Raw genomic sequence first — 19,735 nt, forward strand, 5'->3', positions numbered from 1 at the left:
GTGTGTTTGTGTGTGTGTGTGTGTGTGTGTGTGTGTGAGTGAGTGAGTGAGTGAGTGAGTGTGTGTGTGTGTGTGTGTGTGTCTGTAGCTGCAGGCAGATCCGCAGCACGTCAAGTCTTGCACAGGAAAACGCCTCAGATCTCACATACACACTTCCGAAGAATTCAGCTTTTACATGTAATTAGTTCAGTCATTATTCATTTCAGCTTTTTGTGTTTTCCCACAGATCACTGGAGCTCATCTCAGTGTGTCTGGACTCATGCGGATCCATCCGTGATTTGTGTCCTTCATTCCACCGGAGTCTGTTGGAACGGATCAGATTTCAGTGGAATGAAGAACTCGACACATGGAGAACAACATCTGGGGAAAAGCACTGTGACCTTCCTGAAAGAGTCAGTCTGTGGACGAGTGTTCGAATGTTCGAAAACCTCATTGTGTGAATGTAAAGCCTGGATTACAAATAAAATGAATATTGACAAAGATATGAATTTCCATACAGTTAGAAATCAAGTTCGTTTGACATGTTTCTCTCAGGCACCAGCTGCTGACAGATACAAGTACATTCACAGAAACATGAGCATCTGTTCCTAGCAAATGTGAACTGAAGGAGTGGCTCCTTATTAGCCTAAATTTAAAAAGTCTTGGCCAACTATATCCATTCATCTAGAAATGAATCTTTCTGTGCATGAAGACTGTAAACCTTTCAAGGATTTTTTTTTAACATTTGAACAAGGCTTCATAAAGTTTCCCCTGACATATTCAGGAACTGAACTGAATTCTCAACCCCCCTATGTCCCGACATTATTAAAGACGGCTAACACATGACGAGCCCTTAAATGTTCCCCACATAGTCAAATGATGTCCATCATGTTTTGTCATTTAGTCTGCGACTGTCCATTAGTCACTGGGCTGAACTGCGTCCGAGAACGTCTTTGGCTCTTTCCCACAATTTAACTGTTTATTGACTTTCCTGTTAGAGATGACGATCACAATGGGACTGATGGCGGCATACAGAGATGAGAAGAAGATCCTCAGATCCGAGATCAGCGAGGAGCCCAGCGTCTGAGGCACGGTCAGTGTATAAACCCACAGTCCGTTGTCCACCCCGTAAAACAGCAGGTAGAGCGTGACTAGAGTGACAACGGTGACGGCGGCGCGGCGCTCCGCAGACGGGCCCTGTCTCGCCCCGCCGCCCCGCAGACCCTTCACCTGCCGGCTGTGGCGGTACAGGAACGCCAGCAGGACCAGGCTGGCCGTCGCCATCAGGGCCATCGGCACCACGTCTCGTCCCACTTGTGCCGCGCCGTTGGTGTCCCGTGACAGCTTGGACGGGAAGCTCAGGAAGCAGAACTCGACGTTGATCCCGTTCTGCAGGAGTCTGGAGTCGTTCCGGGCCCCTACGGCGAACAGCAGCGGGGCGGCGCTCATGGAGGTGTTGATTAGCCATAGCGCCAGGAAGATGAAGGCCAGGTACTGGGCGAGCATAGCACGGGCGGCGGCCCAACGCGAGCCCGGCGGAGCAACGCTCAGGCACTGATACGCACTCAGCAGGAACGTCAGCCAGATGGACAGAGATCTGGAGCTGCGGTAGACGAAGATGACCGCCTTGCAGCCGGTGTCGTCAAACACATTGTGGATTTCAAACGTGGCCAGGACCTCCAGCAGACAGCGAACGCACACCACCATCAGGTTGGCAGACGTCAGGTGCAGCACGATGGCATCGGCGGTCGAAAGGCGACCCTCGTGATACGCCACCGAGAGGAAAGCGCAGATGACAGCGGTGTTGCCTGGAACGCCAGTCAAGACCAGAGACAGGAAGAGCAGGCCGCGCGTCATAGCATTCGAGTTCATCTCAACTGCTTCTGTTCTCCTGCAGCTTCTCTCGAAAGATTCCCCACCTCAGAATCAGCCTCCGATTTATAGTCTGGCTCGAGCCACTGGGATAATCCTGTCCAGCGTCTTCAGACCTCAGCTCAATTATCTGAATGATGTGCAGTTGAGTGATTCTGTCACAGACGCAGCAGCGTAATGCAACACTCTCCTGTGAAAATACTCCAGTGAATGTCAGTCTGTGCCCGAAGGACAGCGAGTGCTTGAGCTGAGACTCTCTCAGAACATGTTCATCAAATATAAAGCCGTCTAAAGATTCGCCGGGGCCCGTAGACTCAATTGTGCTTTGGGTGACCCAGCTTTCCAACTTCGCTTCCTGTCAGTCTGTACTGTTCTGTCTCAATAAAGACAAAATAAATCTCAAGAAAATACAAAGATCATAAAGTTAATGCATTAAAAACACATGCATAATGATAGGAGGGTGCATGTACTCTCTTCTGAGCCTGAATTACCCTTCCTTCTCTCTCGAACAACTTCTATTTTCCTTTTATTGTTGTTGTTGCTTTGTTTGTACTCCTTGCTTCGTATATTATGTTAAAAACTAAATGCACGAATATTCATAATGGCAGTTTGTTCTTGTCTGCTTCATCTGTTCAATGAGCACTTGACTCTGTAAAAGTGTTGTTCACTATTGTCTCACTGTCTCTCATTTCCATCTCTGCTCTTCCTCTGAGCAAATTTAGGACTTTGTATTGCAGCACTTCACATGTATTGTAAGTCATTCAGGTTAAAAAACATCTTTTAAATCAATAAACGCAAACTGAATCTTAATATTTGAACTTAATGATTTACTCAATATGAAACCAGGGATGGGTTTGAGCTGCTGACTCTGTCATCCAGTAAGTCATGACTCATGAAATTGATGAATAAGAGCATGCATCCAATGATAGCGCATGTTGACTCGAGGAAACCGCGTAGTTCAAGGATAAACACGGTTCTCATCTGTTGGCGTGTGCATCTGGCCCGAGGGAATCGTGGGTCACTGATATCACGGTACATGAAGAACTCATTAATGCCACATCACAAAAAAACAGAAAACAGACCAGCCCGGACCTGCCGGAAAGCATCCGCTCATCCCAGACCTCCTCATTACAGAGCGTGTTTGCAAAGATTTAATTAGCTAACACTCTTAATGTTTTCTAATTATCTCACGAGGGACACCATTAGTGGAAAATAACCCGTTACACAACAGCTGCTCTCAAGAACAAAAAACTATAGATTTTTAATGCGTCACGAACCGTTTTAGTTGATTAAAAATGGAAACAGGTCGACCACATTTCCCACTCATCAGAAATGTAAGCGTGAACGAAATGAGAAACGCAAACACATGAAGTACAACATAACAATGGAGTAAAATATTAATTTGTGAAAAATTTAATCAAAATCATCATCATCATCATCATCATCATCCACTGATGTCTTCTGTTTTCTCAGCTTGCCATTGACAGAAAGTCACGGAGTCACGGAGTAATTAAGATGCACCTCAGGTGGACACTTTGGTCTCCTTTGTGTCTTCTTGTGGGTTTTCGGGTTCCTGGCGGCTCCCACGGGTGCATTACAGGCTTTATATTCAGCCTTGGACTTCAGAAAGCCCTTCAAACTGAGCATTCGCACTCGATCTCTAAATGGATCTATGCGTCACCATCAAAGGGGTCTCGTTCCTCCTGCAGGCGGGTCTGGGGATCCTGGCCAACGCTCTGGTCCTGCTGGCCTACGTCCACATCATGCTGACCGACGCTCAGCTGCAGCCCGTGGACTCGATCCTGTGCCACCTGGCCTTCGCCGACCTGCTGCTGCTCCTGACTCGCTGCGTCCCACAGACCATGACCGTCTTCGGCATGAAGAACCTGCTGGACGACGCCGGCTGCAAGGCGGTCATCTACACCTACCGCATCGCCCGAGCGCTGTCCGTCTGCATCACCTGCATGCTGAGCGTCTTCCAGGCAGTGACCGTCGCGCCGGCGGCCGGGCCACTCCTGTCGGGCTTAAAGATCCGGCTCCCGCGGCTGGTCATCCCCACTTTCGCCGCGCTGTGGTTCGTCAACATGGCCGTCTGCATAGCTGCCCCGTTCTTCTCCGTCGCCCCTCGCAACGGCACCGTCCCGCCGTTCACCCTCAACCTGGGCTTCTGCCACGTGGACTTCCGGGATAACCTGTCCTACGTGATTAACGGGGTGGCTGTGTCGGTGCGTGACTTTGCGTTCGTGGGAGTGATGCTGGGCTCCAGCGGCTACATCCTGGTCCTCCTTCACCGGCACGGCAGGAAGGTGCGGGGCATCCGCCGCTCGCAGGGCCCCACGATGGAAACGCGGGCGGCCAAGACGGTGGTGATGCTGGTGGTTCTGTACGCTGTGTTTTTCGGCATCGACAATGTCATCTGGATCTACATGCTGACGGTGCCTCAGGTGCCCCCGGTGGTGGCCGACATGAGGGTGTTTTTCTCCTCGTGCTACGCCTCGCTCAGCCCGTTCCTCATCATCTCGTCTAACAAGAAGGTCAAAGCGAGGATGGTGTGTGCAACCTCGTCAGACCAGGAGCGGCAAGCAGAGGATAGCAAGGACTCAAAAGCTGCCAAAAACTGATCTTAACAAAGTCTTAGATTTGTAGTTTTGTAATAGTGTCACAAATATTATAAATATATTATATTACAATATCTTATAAAATCAGATATTATATATAATATAACATAGTATCAGATAGTATTAGGTCTGAGTGTGTCTGTATTTGAGTGGCACCTAATAAACGAACTGCTGGAAAGAGAACTGCGAGGACTCTTATTTTGACGCGTCGGTTGGGGACTCTTATTTTGACGGGTTGTTGTTCAGTCTCCATCTTGAACCGACCCTGAAAACTCGAGCCGAGTTAAACTGACGGTGAGCTCGCATTTAATGTGGTTTTCTCTCGGTTAAGCTTTTGGAAAACGATCAACGGCTGTTCTTAAACTTCTCTTGACCGAGAGAGTCAGCCGTGTTTGGGGTTTTAGTGTCTTCAGCGAGAGTCGCTGACTTCCGTTAGCCTGCTAGCTGCGCGTCATGAAGACACGCTCAGACTCTCAGAAGCAGAGCGTGTTTGTGTACAAAACAGATCAAGCTCTTTCACTCTTCTGCTGTAAGCCTCTGCATTTAAACCTGAGAAGAGCTGAAAAGCGCATAGAAACAGCTTTACAATTTTGTTTTTGCATAATAATGATTATATTTCACATAATGGAAGTGAAGCACTGTATTTTTAATTCACCTTTTTGATATTCGATCGGCAAATGTGCTTTATCTTCATAAAAATGTCAGGATGAAATAGCTATGAGTGCTCTATTCTGTATCTCCATGTGTGATATATTCAGTAAGATCTGTAGTGTTTTCTCTGCTCATCAAGACTGCATTTATTTATCAGAAATACAGAAAACACAGTAATATTGTGAAATATTATCACCATTTATAATAACAGTGTTCTATGTGAATCTCTGTTAAACTGTAATGTATTTCTGTGATGCGCAGCTGTATTTTCAGCATCATTCCTCCAGTCTTCAGTGTCACATGATCTTCAGAAATCAGTATTATTATTCTGTATCTCCATGTGTGATATATTCAGTAAGATCTGTAGTGTTTTCTCTGCTCATCAAGACTGCATTTATTTATCAGAAATACAGAAAACACAGTAATATTGTGAAATATTATCACCATTTATAATAACAGTGTTCTATGTGAGTCTCTGTTAAACTGTAATGTATTTCTGTGATGCGCAGCTGTATTTTCAGCATCATTCCTCCAGTCTTCAGTGTCACATGATCTTCAGAAATCAGTATTAAATTATATAAAGTAATTTTGTAAGACTATTTAAATGTAACTAAATTTTAATGATACTGAATAAATAAAATAAAAATAACTACACTTTTACTGAAAGTAACACAATAAAACTGGACAGAATTTATATTAATATTGGTAACACTTTACAATAAGGTTCATTAGTTAACTACTTTATTTAATGAACTAAGAATGAACAATCTCAGTTCATGTTCATTTCAACATTTACTAATGCGTTATTAAAATCAGCAGTTGTGCTTGTTAACAGTTAATGCTCTGAACTAACAGTGAATAACTGTATTCTCATTAACTAATATTAACAAAGATTAATAAATACTGTAATGTATTGTTCGTTCCTGATAACTTTCCTCTTTATTTTCCTAACTTACAGCATGCTGACGGTGACCCGCTGACCTCAGCAGAAAAAACACCATCTAGTGGATTGTAAAGAAATTGATTTTATTATTCTACCAAATATTATAATAAAAGATCGATACAGTATTGCCGCGGAAAATATCGTGACACTATCCTGTATCGATTCCCCCCCACCCCTACTTTTAACTTGATATTCATCAAAGAATCCTAAAAAAAAGTATCACAGCTTCCAAAGAAATATTAAGCAGCAGAACTGATAATAAAGCAGCATATTATACTGATTTCTGAAGATCATGTGACACTGAAGACTGGAGGAATGATGCTGAAAATACAGCTGCGCATCACAGAAATATATTACCGTTTACGGTATATTAAAATAGAACAGTTATTTTAATTTGTAATAATATTTCACAACGTTACTGTATTTCTGATCAAATAAATGCAGCCTTGATGAGCAGAAGAGACTTCTTTAAAACACATTAATAATCTGACCGATCCCACACTTTTGAACAGCAGTGGAGTGAAGATAAAATATAGCGGAAGGCATTTCTGTATGCCACGGGTTCGATTCTCATACACACCATAAATGTAATTGATTTGATTTCCTGATGTTGAGATCAGATATAATGTGTGCGTGTTGTTGTTAGAGCTGGGAGCGTATCAGCCGAGCGAGACTCTCTCCGCGCAGGAATGGCGGCGATCCGTAAGAAGCTGGTGATCGTGGGCGACGGCGCGTGCGGGAAGACCTGCCTGCTCATCGTCTTCAGCAAAGACCAGTTCCCCGAGGTCTACGTGCCCACCGTCTTCGAGAACTACGTGGCCGACATCGAGGTGGACAGCAAGCAGGTGAGGAGCGAGCGGTTCGTGCGGCCGCGAGCTGTGCTAACACTGTGCTAATGCTAGCGTGTGGAGTTTCAGGTGGAGCTAGCGCTGTGGGACACGGCGGGTCAGGAGGACTACGACCGTCTGCGGCCGCTCTCTTACCCCGACACCGACGTCATCCTCATGTGCTTCTCCATCGACAGCCCCGACAGCCTGGGTGAGTCTCGCGCTAGCCGCGCTCACGCTAGCCCCGCGCCCGCTGACCTCTGACCCCTCTGACCCGCAGAGAACATTCCCGAGAAATGGACTCCGGAGGTCAAGCACTTCTGCCCCAACGTTCCCATAATCCTGGTGGGCAACAAGAAGGACCTGCGCCACGACGAACACACTCGCTGCGAGCTCTTCAAGATGAAGCAGGTGCGCATTGGCCGAACATGTGGGAAGCAAGACTTTTATTTTGAAAGCCCATTCTCCATCTCCAGATTTCTCAAATAAACAAACCCTGTTATTTATTACTTTTAGATTACATAGCATGACATTATATATCGGCTGGCTAAAAACCTCTATTGGTCGACCGCTGAGGTTCCTGTGGGTCCTTAAGAAATGAGAAACCTTAAATGGAGTAACACGAGGCATAATTTCAGGAGGACCGAAGTTTGGCCGATTTATTAAACTCCAAATGTGCCGTTGTTTTGCGTTCTGCTGAGCATTAATGCCGAACGATCGCTTATGATCTACTGATGAAGCGTTGCAAGACGCAAGTTTGAATGAGCAGCTGTAGTCGTAAAGCATAGGCTTTTCAAAATAAGGGTCTCTGTGTGTTTCAGGCTTGTTTGTACAGTAAAACACACACTTAAATTACTTGAAATAAGCGTTAATAATTAATAATAAGGTGGATATATAAACCGATTCATATATTGCCCGTTTGGCACTTCCTAATTATTTCAAAATAAGAGTCTCTGTGATTTTCAGGCTTGTAACCAAAGCCTCAAAAGAACATACTTTATTATTTGAAATAAAACAAACATTACCTGAAGTTAAGTATATAAACAACTTTCTATTTCAGTTAGTTGCCACGGCAACATTTCTAATTTTAATTCTCACTTGATGTACTAAAATGACTAAAGCAGAAATAAAAACTGTATAACAATAAACAAAAACTACTAAAACTGACAACTTTAACTTGGAAGCAGAAAATCTAAAAATAAAAACTATAATAGAATCTCAGTGATGCTAAAATAACACTGGTTTATAATTAAAAGTCCCACTTATGCAAAAAATCTTTTTTGTCCTGGTTATAATTAGCGTTTTGTTCACAGCAGGGTTCCTCAAATCTTGCCCTGGAGGTCCAATGCGCTGCAGAGTTTAGCTCCAACCCTGATCAAACTCGGCTGCCTGTGATTTTCTAATGATCCTGAAGACATTGATTAGCATGCTCAGGTGTGTTTGATCAGGGTTAGAGCTAAATTCTGCAGGAAAGTGGATCTCGTGGGCCAGATTTGAGGATCCCTGCTATACAGTACATAGATGTTACTAGTATCGGCACAATTTTTTAATTGCCTTTCTGTAAACACATGATTATATTTTCAGCAAAGTCAGATACCGATTGAATTTGCATGTATTGGCATGAACTGATTCCAGTGCATTTGTAAGGGTTGAGCGTCTGTACTCTGATCTTTCTTGAGTTGTTAGAAGCATCAGCAGTGTAAGTGAAGCTGTGGTTTGTGACATCTCTGTCTCCCCCCAGGAGCCCGTCAAGCCGGAGGAGGGCCGAGACATGGCCAACCGCATCTGTGCCTTCGGATACATGGAGTGCTCCGCCAAAAGCAAGGACGGCGTGCGGGAGGTGTTTGAGATGGCCACCAGGGCGGCGCTGCAGGCACGCAAGGGCAAGAAGAGCAGCAAATGCCTGCTGCTGTAGACGGACTGCGCTCGCCTCCTTTTTATTCCTTCTAACTGCATCAGTTCACCTAGTGTTGAGAGTTTGTCAGTATTTAACGTTTCTGTTCGTACACCACTGAATTCGCCACATTCAGACTCTGCGAAAACACAAATATGCAACGACGACTTCCAGAAACAACCGATCAGGACCAAGGTGCACTGCACGCCGCGGACCAGACTTGAAATGCATTCTTTTGTCTGTTTGTGTATTAAAGCCTTTATAAGACGCGTCTGCTGGTTTTTCTCCTGCTTTGATTGTTTGAAAACAGCACGTCATTGAGGATTCGCTCTTTATTTCACACACACAAAAACAGATTGCAAATAAAGTTCCTGTGGAAAAATAAAAGTGAAGACGCGAGTTGGATTTTATAATGGGGTTTGAGTTTGAGTGCGCTGCACGAAATGATTTTCTTACATTGTATTTGCATTGTTTTCTAGTACAAATATCCAAACATTCTTTCATCAAGAGACATTTACTGGAGATTCAAAACAACAGATGTGTAGTCGTGTTTTCTGAAAAACTGATCAAAATGAAGCGAGTTCATGCTTAAAATAATAACAAACATCTGACAGTGGTATGAAAAATTATCTGAATTCAATTGAAAAACAAAATCATGTCCCTGACCTCACTGATGGATATTTATTCTCGTTCTGAGCAAAAACTCAACTTTGATCCATTTTTTCTGAGGATTTGTTTTTTTTTTTAACAATAAACTCAACGTCAAACTAGTCACTGGTTTTTCTTGGACGGGGCTCTGGCGTGTGCGAGGAGAAGCGGCAGGAGTGCGAGCAGCACGATCATCCCACCCAGCAGAGGCCGGTAGAAGATCCATCCGACGGAGATGGTGAGCAGTGAGAGCGAACACGAGACGCAGAGCGCGAAGATCTTCAGCCCCGCAGACACCAGCTCCCTCAGCACAGGAACCCAGTCCACTGGAGCAGACACACAGAGAGAGAGAGAGTCAGGACGAGACAGTTACCCATCAGCCCTGAGAGAGAGTGTGTGTGAGTGAGAGTGAGAGTGTTTGTGTGTGTGTATGAGTGAGAGTGAGCGAGTGTGTGTGTGTGTGTGTGTGTGTGTGTGTGTGTGTGTGTGAATTACCCAGCGTGTATATGATCCGCGTGCTCAGACTGACGCCCAGAAACATGAGCGCCCAGCCGCCGAGCCTCAGCGCCCAGGTCTTCATGTTGTTCAGCTGATGTTCTCTGGAAAACACCTCCTGCGAGAACACAACCACACGTGAGCGTCACGCCTGCAGAGGCGGATCCGTGCGACCTACGACCCCACACACCTCTGCTGACAGATCGCCCAAGTAGAGGATCTCCAGCACATCTCCGGAGCGCGTCCTGAAGGGCTTCAGCTGATTGCTCTGCTGCATCGCCACCACACTCACCTACAACACACCAGAGACAAACTCTAACCCGATGCATCATATCTGATACAGTGAGAATATGGAAGAGAAACAGCTCGACTTTATTCAGAGGCTCAAACTGCACATGCTGATATTTCTCTGATGAGATTCTGATGCTTGTGATGTAAATCAATGAGATCTTTATAACAGTAGAGCAGATACTGACATAAAGTGATCTAAATATCAGTCGTGGCTCTATATCTGCAGTAATCTGTCTCAGTAAGATGAGACTGAAATGCTCCGAACATATACTGCAGTGATTGAGAGCTGAAGAAATAAAGGCTCCTCAGAAGATGTGAGATGTTCTGGAGGCTTGTGAAGATCATTCCTCCGCTGAGGAACAGTGAAAGTAAAGCTTCTGGAAACAAACGCTCCTCAAAAGATCCTGAGGATCAGATTTGAGACTCTAAAACATGATTGATGGAGAATCAAGTAAAGCTGAGCTGCTTCAGTGCAGTAAGTGTTCATCTGGAGATATTACTGAAGTTATTCTGATCTTTACTTGATAAAAACCAGTCAAGATTTGACACAAGAAGCAGCAGCTGAAGCTGGACGTTTCTACAATTACACTAAAAGAGCGAGGCATCTGATTGGCCGTTCTCACCTTGTGGGCGGGGCCAGGATAGACTCCATCACCGCTCAGACCAGCGTAAGCGAAACGAATGCGCACGTCTCCAACCTGAACCAACAACAAGACAACGGTCACCATGGAAACCAGTGATGTTCACGAGTGTGTTTGTGAGTGTGTGTGTGTTCACTCACCTCTGGACGTCGAGGGTTTGCCGTGTGGTAAAAGTAATCATCGTACACCGTCAGGAAGGTGATCATAACAGGAACAGGAACTCCTTGGAGACTCAGCGTGTGGAAGTCATTGATCTGCTCCACCAGCCCTGGAAACACACGTGTGAACGTCAACACGCCTGCAGTGGCACGAGGAAGAGCACCTAATGCGTGTGCTACCTTTAGACAGGAAGAGCTCCCCGACCCAAACGTCTGGAGCCACGACCGTCACGCTCTCCACCGCCATCGCGCTGAGAAACAACACAAACACGTCAGAAACACACGGCGTTGCAGTACTCATCACAGCTCACGCCACTCACCTGGGGTTCATGTGACCGACCTCCTGATCGAAGTGCCTGCTGCTGATGACCTCTGACTTCCACTCGGTGTCTGCAAATAACACAAGCTCAGTGAGACGCCTGCGAGACGCACAGAGAAACGTCAGCTCAACACTCACTGTATGTGTATGTGGTTTCGGTCTTCTTCTCTCCGTTCTCCTCATAGTCCCTGTAATGAAAGAGACAGACATGAGTGAATGAGTGTGAATGTGATGAACATGAGTGAATGTGAGTGAGTGTGAGTGAACGTGGTGAATGTGAGTGTGAGTGAACGTGAGTGAGTGTGAGTGAGTGAGTGAATGTGATGAACGTGAGGGAGTGTGAGTGAATGTGATGAACATGAGTGAGTGAGTGAATGTGATGAACGTGAGGGAGTGTGAGTGAATGTGATGAACATGAGTGAGTGAGTGAATGTGATGAACGTGAGGGAGTGTGAGTGAATGTGATGAACATGAGTGAGTGAGTGAATGTGATGAACGTGAGGGAGTGTGAGTGAATGTGATGAACATGAGTGAGTGAGTGAATGTGATGAACGTGAGGGAGTGTGAGTGAATGTGATGAACATGAGTGAGTGAGTGAATGTGATGAACGTGAGGGAGTGTGAGTGAATGTGATGAACATGAGTGAGTGAGTGAATGTGATGAACGTGAGGGAGTGTGAGTGAATGTGATGAACATGAGTGAGTGAGTGAATGTGATGAACGTGAGGGAGTGTGAGTGAATGTGATGAACATGAGTGAGTGAGTGAATGTGATGAACGTGAGGGAGTGTGAGTGAATGTGATGAACATGAGTGAGTGAGTGAATGTGATGAACGTGAGGGAGTGTGAGTGAATGTGATGAACATGAGTGAGTGAGTGAATGTGATGAACGTGAGGGAGTGTGAGTGAATGTGATGAACATGAGTGAGTGAGTGAATGTGATGAACGTGAGGGAGTGTGAGTGAATGTGATGAACATGAGTGAGTGAGTGAATGTGATGAACGTGAGGGAGTGTGAGTGAATGTGATGAACATGAGTGAGTGAGTGAATGTGATGAACGTGAGGGAGTGTGAGTGAATGTGATGAACATGAGTGAGTGAGTGAATGTGATGAACGTGAGGGAGTGTGAGTGAATGTGATGAACATGAGTGAGTGAGTGAATGTGATGAACGTGAGGGAGTGTGAGTGAATGTGATGAACATGAGTGAGTGAGTGAATGTGATGAACGTGAGGGAGTGTGAGTGAATGTGATGAACATGAGTGAGTGAGTGAATGTGATGAACGTGAGGGAGTGTGAGTGAATGTGATGAACATGAGTGAGTGAGTGAATGTGATGAACGTGAGGGAGTGTGAGTGAATGTGATGAACATGAGTGAGTGAGTGAATGTGATGAACGTGAGGGAGTGTGAGTGAATGTGATGAACATGAGTGAGTGAGTGAATGTGATGAACGTGAGGGAGTGTGAGTGAATGTGATGAACATGAGTGAGTGAGTGAATGTGATGAACGTGAGGGAGTGTGAGTGAATGTGATGAACATGAGTGAGTGAGTGAATGTGATGAACGTGAGGGAGTGTGAGTGAATGTGATGAACATGAGTGAGTGAGTGAATGTGATGAACGTGAGGGAGTGTGAGTGAATGTGATGAACATGAGTGAGTGAGTGAATGTGATGAACGTGAGGGAGTGTGAGTGAATGTGATGAACATGAGTGAGTGAGTGAATGTGATGAACGTGAGGGAGTGTGAGTGAATGTGATGAACATGAGTGAGTGAGTGAATGTGATGAACGTGAGGGAGTGTGAGTGAATGTGATGAACATGAGTGAGTGAGTGAATGTGATGAACGTGAGGGAGTGTGAGTGAATGTGATGAACATGAGTGAGTGAGTGAATGTGATGAACGTGAGGGAGTGTGAGTGAATGTGATGAACATGAGTGAGTGAGTGAATGTGATGAACGTGAGGGAGTGTGAGTGAATGTGATGAACATGAGTGAGTGAGTGAATGTGATGAACGTGAGGGAGTGTGAGTGAATGTGATGAACATGAGTGAGTGAGTGAATGTGATGAACGTGAGGGAGTGTGAGTGAATGTGATGAACATGAGTGAGTGAGTGAATGTGATGAACGTGAGGGAGTGTGAGTGAATGTGATGAACATGAGTGAGTGAGTGAATGTGATGAACGTGAGGGAGTGTGAGTGAATGTGATGAACATGAGTGAGTGAGTGAATGTGATGAACGTGAGGGAGTGTGAGTGAATGTGATGAACATGAGTGAGTGAGTGAATGTGATGAACGTGAGGGAGTGTGAGTGAATGTGATGAACATGAGTGAGTGAGTGAATGTGATGAACGTGAGGGAGTGTGAGTGAATGTGATGAACATGAGTGAGTGAGTGAATGTGATGAACGTGAGGGAGTGTGAGTGAATGTGATGAACATGAGTGAGTGAGTGAATGTGATGAACGTGAGTGAGTGTGAGTGAACGTGATGAACATGAGTGAACGTGAGTGTGAGTGAATGTGAGTGAGTGAATGTGATGAACGTGAGTGAGTGAATGTGATGAACGTGAGTGAGTGAGTGAATGTGAGTGAACGTGAGTGAATGTGAGTGAACGTGAGTGAGTGAATGTGAGTGAACGTGAGTGAATGTGAGTGAACGTGAGTGAGTGAATGTGAGTGAACGTGAGTGAATGTGAGTGAACGTGAGTGAGTGAATGTGAGTGAACGTGAGTGAATGTGAGTGAACGTGAGTGAGTGAATGTGAGTGAACGTGAGTGAATGTGAGTGAACGTGAGTGAGTGAATGTGAGTGAACGTGAGTGAATGTGAGTGAACGTGAGTGAGTGAATGTGAGTGAACGTGAGTGAATGTGAGTGAACGTGAGTGAGTGAATGTGAGTGAACGTGAGTGAATGTGAGTGAACGTGAGTGAGTGAATGTGAGTGAACGTGAGTGAATGTGAGTGAACGTGAGTGAGTGAATGTGAGTGAACGTGAGTGAATGTGAGTGAACGTGAGTGAGTGAATGTGAGTGAACGTGAGTGAATGTGAGTGAACGTGAGTGAGTGAATGTGAGTGAACGTGAGTGAATGTGAGTGAACGTGAGTGAGTGAATGTGAGTGAACGTGAGTGAGTGTGAGTGAATGTGATGAACGTGAGTGAGCGTGAATGAATGTGATGAACGTGAGTGAATGTGAGTGAGTGAGTGTGAGTGAATGTGAGTGAATGAGAGTGAGTGTGAGTGTGAGTGTGAGTGAGTGTGATGAACGTGAGTGAATGTGAGTGAGAGTGAGTGTGAGTGAGTGTGATGAACGTGAGTGAATGTGAGTGAGAGTGAGTGTGAGTGAGTGTGATGAACGTGAGTGAATGTGAGTGAGAGTGAGTGTGAGTGAGTGTGATGAACGTGAGTGAATGTGAGTGAGAGTGAGTGTGAGTGAGTGTGATGAACGTGAGTGAATGTGAGTGAGAGTGAGTGTGAGTGAGTGTGATGAACGTGAGTGAATGTGAGTGAGAGTGAGTGTGAGTGAGTGTGATGAACGTGAGTGAATGTGAGTGAGAGTGAGTGTGAGTGAGTGTGATGAACGTGAGTGAATGTGAGTGAGTGAGTGTGAGTGAATGTGATGAACATGAGTGAGTGAGTGAATGTGATGAACGTGAGTGAGCGTGAGTGAATGGGAGTGAATGGGAGTGAGTGTGAGGAACGTGAGTGAGTGTGAGTGAGAGTGAATGTGATGAACGTGAGTGAGTGTGAGTGAATGTGATGAACGTGAGTGAGTGAGTGTGAGTGAGTGAGTGAATGTGATGAACATGAGTGAACGTGAGTGAGTGAGTGAGTGAGAGTGAATGTGATGAACGTGAGTGAGTGTGAGTGAATGTGATGAACATGAGTGAACGTGAGTGAGTGAGTGAGTGAGAGTGAATGTGATGAACGTGAGTGAGCGTGAGGGAGAGTGAGTGTGAGTGAGTGAGTGAATGTGATGAACATGAGTGAACGTGAGTGAGTGAGTGAGTGAGAGTGAATGTGATGAACGTGAGTGAGCGTGAGGGAGAGTGAGTGTGAGTGAGTGAGTGAATGTGATGAACATGAGTGAACGTGAGTGAGTGAGTGAGTGAGAGTGAATGTGATGAACGTGAGTGAGTGTGAGTGAACGTGAGTGAGAGTGAGTGAGTGTGATTTAGTGTGATGAACGTGAGTGAGAGTGAGTGAGTGTGATGAATGTGAGTGAATGTGAGTGAGCGTGAGTGAGAGTGAGTGTGAGTGAGTGTGATGAATGTGAGTGAGCGTGAGTGAGCGTGAGTGAGAGTGAGTGTGAGCGAGTGTGATGAACGTGAGTGAGAGTGAGTGTGATGAACGTGAGTGAGAGTGAGTGTGAGTGAGTGTGAGTGTGATGAACGTGAGTGAATGTGAGTGAGCGAGTGTGAGTGAGAGTGAATGTGATGAACGTGAGTGAGTGTGAGTGAGAGTGAGTGAATGTGAGGGAGTGAGTGTGAGTGAGTGAGAGTGAATGTGAGTGAGTGAGTGAGTGTGTGTGTGCATGTGAGTGAGTGAGTGAGTGTGTGTGTGCATGTGAGTGAGTGAGTGAGTGTGTGTGTGCATGTGAGTGAGTGAGTGAGTGTGTGTGTGCATGTGAGTGAGTGAGTGAGTGTGTGTGTGCATGTGAGTGAGTGAGTGAGTGTGTGTGTGCATGTGAGTGAGTGAGTGAGTGTGTGTGTGCATGTGAGTGAGTGAGTGAGTGTGTGTGTGAGTGAGTGAGTGAGTGTGAGTGAGTGAGTGTGAGTGAATGTGAGGGAGTGAGTGTGAGTGAGTGAGAGTGAATGTGAGTGAGTGAGTGTGAGTGAGTGAGTGTGAGTGAATGTGAGTGAGTGAGTGTGATGAACGTGAGTGAGTGTGAGTGAGAGTGAGTGAACGTGAGTGAGAGTGAATGTGATGAACGTGAGTGAATGTGAGTGAGTGTGAGTGAACGTGAGTGAGTGAGTGATGAACGTGAGTGAGAGTGAGTGTGAGTGTGATGAATGTGAGTGAATGTGAGTGAGAGTGTGAGTGAGAGTGATGAACGTGAGTGAATGTGAGTGAGCGTGAGTGAGAGTGAGTGTGATGAACGTGAGTGAATGTGACTGAGAGTGAGTGAACGTGACTGAGAGTGAGTGTGAGTGAGTGTGATGAACGTGAGTGAATGTGAGTGAGTGTGAGTGAACGTGAGTGAGTGAGTGTGATGAACGTGAGTGAGAGTGAGTGAGAGTGTGAGTGAGAGTGATGAACGTGAGTGAATGTGAGTGAGAGTGAGTGTGTGAATGTGAGTGAGTGAGTGTGAGAGTGAGTGTGAGTGTGAGTGAATGTGATGAATGTGAGTGAGTGTGAGAGTGAGTGTGAGTGAGAGTGAATGTGATGAATGTGAGTGAGTGTGAGAGTGAGTGTGAGTGAGAGTGAATGTGATGAATGTGAGTGAGTGTGAGAGTGAGTGTGAGTGAGAGTGAATGTGATGAATGTGAGTGAGTGTGAGAGTGAGTGTGAGTGAGAGTGAATGTGATGAATGTGAGTGAGTGTGAGAGTGAGTGTGAGTGAGAGTGAATGTGATGAATGTGAGTGAGTGTGAGAGTGAGTGTGAGTGAGAGTGAATGTGATGAATGTGAGTGAGTGTGAGAGTGAGTGTGAGTGAGAGTGAATGTGATGAATGTGAGTGAGTGTGAGTGAGAGTGAGTGTGATGAACGTGAGTGAATGTGAGTGAGCGTGAGTGAGAGTGATGAACGTGAGTGAATGTGAGTGAGTGTGAGTGAGAGTGAGTGTGAGTGAGTGATGAATGTGAGTGAGAGTGAGTGTGATGAACATGAGTGAACGTGAGTGAATGTGAGTGAGCGTGAGTGAGAGTGATGAACGTGAGTGAATGTGAGTGAGCGTGAGTGAGCGTGAGTGAGAGTGAGTGAACGTGACTGAGAGTGAGTGTGAGTGAGTGTGATGAATGTGAGTGAGTGTGAATGAGAGTGAGTGTGAGTGAATGTGATGAATGTTAGTGAGGGGGAGTGAGAGTGAGTGTGAGTGAGAGTGAGTGTGAGTGAGAGTGAGTGTGAGTGAGAGTGAGTGTGAGTGAGTGTGATGAATGTGAGTGAGTGAGTGTGAGAGTGAGTGTGAGTGTGAGTGAATGTGATGAATGTTAGTGAGTGTGAGTGAGAGTGAGTGTGAGTGAGAGTGAATGTGATGAATGTGAGTGAATGTGAGTGAGCGTGAGTGTGAGTGTGAGTGAGTGTGATGAATGTGAGTGTGAGTGAGAGTGAGTGTGAGTGAGTGTGATGAATGTGAGTGTGAGTGAGAGTGAGTGTGAGTGAATGTGAGTGAGCGTGAGTGAACGTGAGTGAGTGTGAGTGAACGTAAGTGAACGTGAGTAAGTGTGAGTGAATGTGAGTAGATGTGAGTACGGCGGCTGTGTCACACAGACCTGCTCTCGCTGTACTCCACCCACTGGTACATCTCCACCCGCCTCTGCAGCTTCACCGCCTGCACCGTCACGCCATAGTTCGGGTCGTACAGCGGCTGTAACACAGACACACATCAGTCGACGATTCTATTCAGTTCATTTGATTCATATCTATCAGGTACTGTACATCTAAACAGTCTCTCAACTGAAGCGGTCGACTACCCAGAGAACGATATCAGTTTATTACTATCACAGTAAAGGTTAAAATTAACAACAGAGTCTGAACTGCTAAATTCAATTGCTTTTTATGTTTTCATTCAATTTATTCAAACACATGTTAAATAATTAAGTGTTGAAGTTTTATTTCCAACACAAAAAAGGCAATTGTGACTTTTTATCTCACAGTTTACATATTGCACTTTTTAAGTTTTTTCTCCCAATTCTTAAGACTTCACTTCTCGCAATTCTGTTGTTGTTTTTGTTTCCACCACAGAATAAAAATAAAAACGGTAATTGCAACTTATCTCACAATTCAGACTTCTCAGAACTACGTTTGTATATCGTCTTCTGAGTTTATATCCCGCCAAGTTTCTGGACACTGAATGTCTTTCTTGAGGTAAATGTTACGTCACGTGACAGCGTTTATGGACATCTGCACACATGTGCGTGACGTCATCATTACCTGCGCGGTCCGCAGCGGCCCGGACAGGTGAACCAGACGCCCGTCATTCTGAGGGTCCAGCATCGCGTCCGGATGAAGAGACACGACCTGTTTGAGACCCTCATCCAGAGAGGAGGCCGTGCGCAGAGCGCGCCCCTGCAGACACAGATGATTGACAGATGGATGCACTGCGGGACTGAGCGACGGAATGGTCGGGTCTCACCTCATTCGTGAAGAGCACGTAGAACGACAGCGCGAGCAGACAGACGCCCGCCATCACCCCGCCGGCGCTCGCGCTCAGACGCTCCAGGAACCCGGGCGACCGCTGCGTGTGAACGCTTGTGTGCTGCTCACCTGAGAACTGACAGATGACAGGTGAAGACAGACGGACAGTGTTAGCGCCGCAGGATCTTATGGATGCGACTTACTGCTTCAGTCATTCTGTGTGTTTCACGACCGCGAATGCAAAGTTTGTAACTTCAGCAACTCTGCCGGAAAAAGTTCTGCTTCCGATTAAACTATCGCTCTGAAACGAGCTTAATCATGTAAGAAAGAGTGAAACTCCCAAAACTTGACTGGTCAAACGAGTCGAGGAAGTGTCTGGCGCGGAGCATGCTGGGAAATGTAGTCACTTTTCGCGCAGCACATGCTGGGAAATGTAGTTCTACATCGCAAAATGTAACTATATATAAATTTACTGAACTTGGACTGAGTGCTCAGTTCATGTATGAATATCATCAATATATTATTATATATTAATCAGAAGCTTCATTTTATTACGGTTATGAATTGTGTTTCATTATTATTCAAGTTAATTGGCTGAAATTGAAAAATGTAGCAAATGTGTTTAAATCTTGAGTCTCTGGCCACTCGTGACAGCACGCGCACATCTCAGAGACGTCTGCATTACATCTGCACTACATCTGCAGGACGTGTTCTTTAGCGTGACACACACACGGCTGAGGCGGATGAAGTGTGTGTTTGGATTCGGCCGCAGAGCGTCAGGATGCCGGAGTTTGAGGTGATTGTTCTGGGGACCGGACTGAAGGTAAGAAACATTCACATCCTGATCTGAGATCCGACTAGTGTCCAGTCCTGCAGAGCTCAGCGCCAACCCCAATCAAACACTAGCAACACTAGAGACGTCCAGGCCGTGTGCGGAGGCGATCTGGAGCTCACGCTAGATGTGTGTGTGATCAGGGATCTGTGTGCTGCAGGAGTGTGTTTGATCTGGACTGATGTCAGTCAACGGGAAGAAGGTCCTTCATATGGACTCCAGCCTATATCATGGAGAAGAAAGTGCCTCATTTCCCCTCTGCAGGAGGTATATATATATAT

At 45.7% G+C, this 19,735-nt stretch overlaps 4 protein-coding genes across 4 annotated transcripts; 2 read left to right on the top strand and 2 right to left on the bottom strand.

Moving 5' to 3' along the window:
* Positions 1–222: 222 nt before the first annotated feature.
* ora2 (olfactory receptor class A related 2) lies at positions 223–2,640 on the bottom strand. The gene has a single exon (XM_016257911.1). The coding sequence runs from the start codon at positions 1,849–1,851 to the stop codon at positions 898–900; it is 954 nt and encodes a 317-aa protein (XP_016113397.1). The 5' UTR covers positions 1,852–2,640; the 3' UTR covers positions 223–897.
* Positions 2,641–3,411: 771 nt separating this feature from the next.
* LOC107571576 (vomeronasal type-1 receptor 1-like) lies at positions 3,412–4,472 on the top strand. The gene has a single exon (XM_016257910.1). It carries the CDS (start codon positions 3,516–3,518, stop codon positions 4,470–4,472), a length of 957 nt encoding a protein of 318 aa, XP_016113396.1. The 5' UTR covers positions 3,412–3,515.
* A 202-nt stretch (positions 4,473–4,674) lies between these two features.
* LOC107571578 (rho-related GTP-binding protein RhoA-D-like) lies at positions 4,675–9,055 on the top strand. The gene is made up of 5 exons (XM_016257912.1): positions 4,675–4,763; positions 6,710–6,908; positions 6,981–7,101; positions 7,171–7,301; positions 8,632–9,055. Exons 2-5 carry the CDS (start codon positions 6,753–6,755, stop codon positions 8,803–8,805), a joined length of 582 nt encoding a protein of 193 aa, XP_016113398.1. The 5' UTR covers positions 4,675–4,763; positions 6,710–6,752; the 3' UTR covers positions 8,806–9,055.
* Positions 9,056–9,101: 46 nt separating this feature from the next.
* Positions 9,102–19,056, bottom strand: LOC107571575 (transmembrane protein 43). Its single transcript, XM_016257908.1, has 12 exons — positions 18,826–19,056; positions 18,621–18,758; positions 18,419–18,553; positions 17,758–17,852; positions 11,475–11,524; positions 11,338–11,407; positions 11,198–11,268; positions 11,000–11,127; positions 10,842–10,916; positions 10,118–10,219; positions 9,928–10,045; positions 9,102–9,758 (listed from the first exon to the last, which is right to left on the bottom strand). Exons 1-12 carry the CDS (start codon positions 18,835–18,837, stop codon positions 9,556–9,558), a joined length of 1,197 nt encoding a protein of 398 aa, XP_016113394.1. The 5' UTR covers positions 18,838–19,056; the 3' UTR covers positions 9,102–9,555.
* Positions 19,057–19,735: the final 679 nt, after the last annotated feature.

The sequence above is a fragment of the Sinocyclocheilus grahami genome, unplaced genomic scaffold (assembly GCF_001515645.1).
Source record: "Sinocyclocheilus grahami isolate Dianchi unplaced genomic scaffold, SAMN03320097.WGS_v1.1 scaffold1614.1, whole genome shotgun sequence".
Taxonomy (NCBI): Eukaryota; Metazoa; Chordata; class Actinopteri; order Cypriniformes; family Cyprinidae; genus Sinocyclocheilus; species Sinocyclocheilus grahami.